At 33.0% G+C, this 8218-nt stretch overlaps 1 protein-coding gene across 3 annotated transcripts; it reads left to right on the top strand.

The window, feature by feature from the left end:
* Positions 1–3166: 3166 nt before the first annotated feature.
* Positions 3167–6136, top strand: LOC112511569 (MFP1 attachment factor 1-like). 3 transcript variants are annotated; one of them, XR_003069103.1, is made up of 3 exons: positions 3167–3605; positions 4169–4641; positions 5404–6136. XR_003069103.1 is itself a non-coding variant. In XM_025117244.1 (2 exons), the coding sequence occupies exon 1, from the start codon at positions 3196–3198 to the stop codon at positions 3589–3591; it is 396 nt and encodes a 131-aa protein (XP_024973012.1). In that variant the 5' UTR covers positions 3167–3195; the 3' UTR covers positions 3592–3605; positions 4192–4743. The 3 variants fall into 3 exon arrangements, 1 of the variants encoding a protein (XP_024973012.1); XR_003069102.1 differs by having other exon boundaries at positions 4192–4641; XM_025117244.1 differs by lacking the exon at positions 5404–6136 and having other exon boundaries at positions 4192–4743.
* The last annotated feature ends 2082 nt before the right edge of the window (positions 6137–8218 follow it).

Raw genomic sequence — 8218 nt, forward strand, 5'->3', positions numbered from 1 at the left:
AGATAATATTAAGTGTTGCCGAGTATCACTGTATCAATAATCCTTTGGTAATCTTGGATCTCGTACTGAAAACAAGAGAGTCGAGATTCACAAAACCGAGTAATTTTGGCCTTCAATGGGAAATGTGGAATTATTCATCAAATGTTTTGATGTAGAAGTTCGTTTTCAAATTAAATACCCTCGCTTGCTCGATCAGATAATCCTCCCCAAAGACAAAATGACTCGCAACAAGCCACATTCCCACATCGCGATTCTTGGATGGTGTAGCCTCCAAGTTTTGTTGAAAAAATGGGGTTTATGCCAATTTCGTACCCAAAACAAGGTCGAGTTCAAATACAAATTCGAAATACATTTGTAAGTCTACACAGTCCTATGTGAGATCTTCATGTTCGATATAGAAGTGCATAAAACAAAGTGCAAATAAATTGTGTTTCAATAAGTTAGCTTATGGACATTTAAAACGGAATTTTTGCAATAAGTTCAAAAAATAAGTTAGCTTATGGTTGCTAAATATTGAATTGGTCATTTTATTCGATTTTTGGTTTATTCATTTTTTTAATAATTTTCAAACTTTGCGTAACTAAGTAGGATAATTTTGTTAATTGGTTTATTTTATCTCAGATTAATCGGTTCAATTATCGCTAAAACTGAAAATAAATTTAATTTAATAAGATTTTAAAAGATACTTTAATATGGTTTGATAAATAAAATATATATATATATATATATATTTATTTATTTAATTGGTCAAAGCTCAAAAGTTAAAACTTAAAGGGATTTTAGAAAAATGTTTTTGTAACTTTTAGAAATATTTTTGAGAAAAGTCTAACAAAAGTTAAATTTTATTTTAATTACCACACCATATGGTGTGATTTGTGGTTTTGACTTGTTATACCATTGTTCAATCTTGTAATGCATCCAATATATATATATATATATGAGACACTGTCATTAGAATCATAACTTTTATTTATTTAAATTGTATTAATATGTACAGATCAAGTGTAACTTATATCATTGTTAAATCTTCTATAATAAAACAAGTCAAACTTTAAAATCGTTAAAATTCACGGCTTCCGTCGCATTGCACGAGTACACAACTAGTTTGATAAAAATTCAAAATGAGAAATAAAATTTAGAAAATATTGTCTACTCAAATGATCCCATATCTCATAAAAAGAAATATTGTTTTATTTAGGCGAATTTATTAAAATAACCATTTTAAGGTTGGTTTCATATCCTAATCATTTTCTCTCCAATTTTATTAAAATAGTTATAGGTTCGTAAAACTCACGTCCAAAATTACAAATCCAGTTAAAAGACCAAGAAAATTACACTTTCTATCACTTTCTGCAAAAATATTTACATTTTTCATCCAAGTCCGCAAAAAAGTTTATATTTTGCACCTAGGTCTGCAAAAAAAATAATACATTTTCCACCTAGATCTAAAGAAAAAAAAATTGAACTTGCAAACCTAGGGCTATTTTGGTAAACTTTGTAAAAAGGTGACTAAAAGGTGAAATCAACCAGTATAAATGATTATTTTAAATTATTTTCTTTTATTTATTGCAATCGGAAAGCCAAAATGAAAATCGAGTACTGACGTTGAATTTTAATTAGAGACGTTAACTAAACTAATCACTTTTTTATGGTGAGTTTTATCTCTTAGACATTTTTCTCTTAAAACAATGAAAATAACCACAAGTCCGCCATTGAAAGGTCCATAATTTGCGTAGGTGTCAAAATGCAAAAGAAAATTTTGAACCAGAGATCTGCAATTACAAGGCATAAATATGTAAATTAGTTATAGGTCGGCACAAATATATTTACAATAGAGCTGATCATTTGCGGGTTTGGGTTGGACCTGAGCTAGGCTTAACCTGTTCTTTTGTCCAACGGGCCTAAAATGGTAAAATCAAGCCCGTTTTTACGGGCTTGAAAACTTACCCATACTCGCCCTACAAACAGGCCGAACTTGCCTACGGGCTAACAACTTAATAATATAGTTATCTTTTTATGAAAATAAAACTTATATAAAATCACAAGTTATGTAAAATAATTCAAAATACATGTAAAAAAATTTCAACTTAAAATTTGATGTAAATACATATTTTAGAAAGAAACTGCTCGCCAAATATGGAGTATCGATAAAGAAAATTATTAAATGAGATAATAAGGAATTGATCAATTGAGTTAATTATATTTTCAAATTTAAGATTTTTAAAGAATTTTATTATCATAAGTTATAATTAAGTAGAAATTGATAAGTATTAAGAATCCCCAATTTTATCTGTAAATTTTAATTATTACAAAAATATTAATGGGCGTCTAGGGCCTGTCCAAATATATTTTTTCCATTGCCCATGTCCATCCATTAATTTTAACAAGTCAGTACAAGTTCGCCTATTTATTCGAGAATGGTAATTCAAGCCCGCTTATTAACGGACCGGACAAGATGGGTCTAGCAGGTCATCCCACCCGTAAACAGCTCTAGTCCGCAATTGCAATGCGTTTATCCAAATTTACATATTTAGTTCTCACAATTGTAGATTTGTTCTCACAATTGTAAATTTGGTTCAAAAACTTATTTTTTTTCTCCCAATTTAATTCCTTTATAAATTGCAAACTTGTCAATTACATTTTTCATCCAGGTTTACAAAAAAAATTAAAATTATGGATCTAAAACTATTTTGATAGATCTTATAAAAAAAATGGTTAAGAAGTGAAAACAACCGATAAAAATGAATAGTTTAATTAATTTCTTTTGTTTTTTATTAACCTGGATATCTAATCCGTTATGCGAGTCGACTAATCTCAAGGCAACCACCTGTTTTGCAGATAGTCCAGAGTCATCGCATTTAAACTTCCGTAGTTATAAGGGAATTTTTATTACTCATTGGATTTGAATCTGAAACCTCATAATACTTTTAACCTTTAAAGCCAAACTTAAATAAATCAGATACCACCCTTTTCTTTAATTTATTTTGTTTTAATCATCACATAGAAGACGCCCTAATTCACTCAAAATTTCTGGACTCTATTTGTTTTCCATTAAATTTTTGCCGTTTTAATTTTTATTAATAATTCCTTTAAAAAAAATCGAAATAAATCGTAAACACAAAACTGAGTTCAGGATATCGCCTACAGACGACGATAACAATGGCGGCCAAAGCAGAGAGCAGTAGTACTGTACAGATGGACGACGCCACCAGCAAGCTGGAGCAGATGAACATTTCCTTTAGCATTTGGCCGCCAACGCAGAGAACTCGCGATGCCGTCAAGAAAGGCATTGTGGAATCGCTTTCCACCACTTCCATCCTTTCTAAACGTTATGGCACCTTACTTACCGAAGAAGCCACCGCCGTCGCCGAACGCATGGAGGATGAGGCCTACGCTGCCGCCTCCTCCGCATCCGTCCCTGCCGATGATGACGGCATCGAAATCCTTCAGGTTTATTCGAAAGAAATCAGCGAACGGATGCTTGATTACATGAAGTCCAGATCCGCTTCGCCGGCAGCAGCCTCCTCCACGTTGAATGAGGATTCAACTGTTCACGATGAGGAAAGCTCTACCGTCGAAACTCAATCTTAAAGCTTATTGAAACGGTTAGGGTTTCTTAGTATCTTTGTTTCTGGGATCTACTAATTTCTAGGGTTTTTGTTTTCACGAGCCTATGCTCATCAATCTTGCTGGATCCAACATCAATTTTCCAGATCTGTTTCGATTTCGATGTTTGGAAATTATCTGAAATTTCTATCCCGATTCTAGGGTTTGTGTTTTATACTGATTTCGTTCCCAATTAAATCCAGATCGGCAAATCCTACTATCTTATTCCAAAATTCAAAATAGGAATTTCAAATTAAGTTGTTGAAATCGGTGCTGGATGAGTTGAACAAGCGAGTCAATTCATCACCATCACCATCACATGAAAATTATCAGAAGCATAAAAATAAAAAACTAACCCATAAATCGAAATAAGAAATTGGAATTATGAAAGCGGTAGTCAAATCTACAAAAATTATAATCAAAATCTTGACCAAAAATCAAATATTCCAATACAAAAGCGAAAACTTTGAATGAAACAACTTTGAATATATGAGACAGAGAGGAAAGTAATAATTATAATAGAATTTGTGAGAAATCCATGCATTGTCGGAAACCATAACAGGGGCGGACCGCTATGGTGCGTAGGGGCAGACCACTATGGTGCGCACGATAGAAGGGGCCATCAACACCAAGGTCTTGACGGCCTTGCAAGAGCATAAGCTTTATGTCAATTTGAAGAAGTGTACTTCCTGCTCATGGAATGCTTGAAGAAAGGGAAGTTCCAATGGGGTCCTGAGCAAGACGAATGCTTTACCTTAATTACGGAGAAGCTTAGAATCGCTCCCGTTCTAGCCTTACCTGATTTCAAGAAATTCTTTGAAGTAGAATGCAACGCAAGCGACATTGGGGTTGGTGCTGTCCTATCCCAAGAAAGAAGACTGATCGCCTTCAATGGTAAAAAATTATGCGAGGCCTGACAATAGTGAAGCACGCGCGACCAAGATTTCTATGCGGTGGTTTGAGCCTTGAGGTAATCGGAGCATTACTTGGTTCATCAATAGTCAGAAACCGACCAACAAGATGCACGCTTGTCGGGTAAGTTTTCTTTAGAAATTCCCTTTTGTAATTAAGCATAAATCCGACACATAGTACAAAGTGGTCAATGCACTTAGCCGGAGGGCCACCTTACTAGTTACTTTGTCACAAGAAGTCGTTGGTTTTGAGACCTTGAAAGAACTCTACAATAAAGATAGTGACTTTAAAGATGTATGACGGAAGTGTACCAATGGCACCCCTAATGGCGACTTTTATGTTCGAGACGGTTACCTTTTCAAATGCATCCAAATAATCATTCCCGACTCCTCCTTACAAGAAAAATTGATCCAAGACTTGTACGGTGGAGGATTAAGCAGCCATCTCGGACGAGACAAAACTTTTGCTAGCTTGGAAGAGAGGTACTTTTGACGACACCTGAGGTGGGATGCGGGTTCCCTTGTAAAAAGTGTTATACTTGCCAAACCGCGAAGGGTAGATCATAGAAGACCGGACTTTACACACCACGCCTCTACCAGTCCCAGAAGACATCTGTCTAAGATATTTCTATGGATTTCGTGTTGGGCCTTCCCCGTACTCAAAAGGGAGGGGGGATTCCATATTCATAGTGGTTGGCCGTTTCTCGAAAATAAACCACTTTATTGCTTGCAAAAGGACAATCGTTGCAAGTAATATAGCAAGAATTTTTGTCAAAGAAGAAGTGCGACTACATGGTGTACCAAAGTGAATCACATCCAACCGAGACACCAAATTTCTTAGTCCCTTTTGGATTACGCTTTGACTGATGTTTGGAACAACTCTCAGGAAAAGTAGCACCGCTCGCCCCCAAACAACGGCAAATAGAAGTTACTAACTGGACCTTGGGGAATATGCTCTGAAGCGTGTGTGGTGACAAGCCGAAGCAATGGGATGTAGCCTTGGCCCAGATCGAATTCGCCTACAACAACGCCGTTTACATCGCCACCGGTCACTTTACCTTCTCCTTGGTCTTCATTTCAATACCAAGACACGTAGTCGACTTAGTCAAACTTCCCTACGACCCCAGAATTAGCACAACAATGGTAAATATGGCTAAGGAAGTTCAAGCAACAAAGGAAGCTGTCGAAACTCCACTCGAAACAACCAAATTAAAGAACAAAGCGGCAATGGATAAACATCGTCAGAAAAAGATCTTCCATGAGGAAGATGAAGTGACGGTATTCCTTCGGAAGGAACGTTTTCCCGTTGAACGTATGGTAAGCTACAACCACGGAAGTGTGGTCCTTTCAAAGTCGCAAAGAAGATCAACGATAACGTGCATGTCATTACCCTTCCTGATTCGTTACACATTTCCAACACTTTCAATGTAGCTGACATCTATGAGTATCATGCCTACGAGGCAATGCTGACTCAAAAGAACTCGACGTCGAGTTCTTTTGAAGTGGAGGAGACTGATATAGAGAGGTTAGAGGGAACGATCGAGTACTAGGTTTTGATTTTTATACATGAATAAAGATTGAAGTCGTCACCAACATTTTCTTACTCGTTATAATCCACATCAGAGTCTATGGCCTCGTTTTTATATTCACAAACGTTTTCTTGCTTTTGATCAACTTATCGCCCTAAGCACAAACACATCCATCATCCCGACCAACTCCAAAATTTCTAAAATAACATAGTTGTTGGAAAAAGACTGTTGTAATAAGTTATATGACGTTTTTAGATGTTCTAACAAGTTTTTTAGTACATTGTTAATAGAAAATGTCACATTACCAATTTTATTGGATTTTTTTTTGTTGAGAAAATGTCTTGTAAACTCATATTTTTATGGGACACTTTTTTCAAGTGTCCTACAAAATTGTTAATGTGACACTTTGTTAAAAATGTTTTAAAAAACTTTATATTCTATAAATCAAGAAGGTTCAGAAATTTCTCAAGATACTCTCATACATGATAATCATATCCCTTGTTCCAATTTCAAAAATTTCCATCTAATTGTCCGACTACAGCTTTAAAACAAAATTGTTCTTCAACCAGTCAGTAAACTCCATTTACGAAAACGTTCGCAAATTATCTGGTTTGGATAAGAATTCCACTTTCCACCGGTATAAAACATTAAATTTCCATCATAGAAACATAAAATCTCACTTTATCCTTGTTTGAACATTTTACTGGTATTAAATATTGACTCAATCTCTTTCAATTCATCATATTCTCAATAAGATGTTATAATATTTTGAAATTTACCCATTTCTTCAACAAACATAACCCGAATTATGTATTCAGGATGTTGAGTCTAATTTTGACTCACAAAGCTGACTCTGTTTCGTTCATCATTTGCACTTTTCCAATTCGATTTCTTTATTCAAAATGAAATACAAGAAGAATATTTTTATCTCTTATTATTACATATAAATTACATCGTATAAGATTAAATCAAAACAAAATAATAATTTATTCTAAATTTACTTTTGATACCTGTAAAAAAGGAAAGTGGAAATAATAAAGAAAAGAAAATATTACCTTCATATCTTTTAATTATAGATGGTACATTAATTAAGATTATTAGATTAAAGTGATTATTACATGGTTGAGATTGGTTCTCAAGATTCCTAATATTTTTGTGATATATATATATATATATATATGAAAATGTTCATTTGAGAAGTAAAAAATGATCATAGCCCTTCATCTGGTCAATATTTGCAGCTTTGAACGTGAAATATCATAAACTCCTCACATAGGTATGTGGAAGATAGAGAAATAGTTTCGTAACTTTTACAAATATACGACAAATGTGTTAATATGAACCCATGTGATACACGCATGAACTTTATGTTCATATATGAACCAATCAATTGATTCACATATGAACTCTTTAACTAATTCATATATGAATTAGTTAATTAGTTCATATGTGAATCACATGGGTTCATGTCAGAATAACAAGGGTTCATATGTAAATCAATTAATTAATTCATGTGTAAATCAGTTAAAATAATTCATATATGAATATATAGTTCATATGTGAATTACACGAGTTCATATATGAACATATAATTCATATGTGAATCACATAGGTTCATATATGTATCCATTTGTCGTCTATTTGTAAAAGTTACAAAACTATCCTTTCTATTTTTTTATATAATCGTAATTTTTGAACAGTCAAACCCGTAATTCTTGACTAGTCAAAATCACAATTATTGACCAATAAAATCCAATCTTGTCCATATAAAGAGTTATGATCACTTCTTTATTTCTCAAATATTTACTATTCCTTAAAATAACCTTTGAATATATATATATATATATATATATATATATATATATATACACACACACACTATATTTTAAAGCATTTGATAAAAACTCTTAAAAACCATCTTTTATGCATTAAATATTGTTTATTGATCCATATCACTTAAAATTTAAGATTACAAGTAAATTGTACATAAGTACAATATTTGAATTCGTATTATTAACTGCAGATAAACATAATCAAATACAGGATAAACATCTCATTTTAAATATAATTAGGATAATTATTGAGTTCTAACAGAATACTTAATTATTATCTTTATAAAAAATTATATTATTAAACTTAAATGAAATTATTTTGTTATTAAACCTAACTTAA

Source organism: Cynara cardunculus (assembly GCF_001531365.2).
Source record: "Cynara cardunculus var. scolymus isolate 2C chromosome LG 4, CcrdV1, whole genome shotgun sequence".
Taxonomy (NCBI): Eukaryota; Viridiplantae; Streptophyta; class Magnoliopsida; order Asterales; family Asteraceae; genus Cynara; species Cynara cardunculus.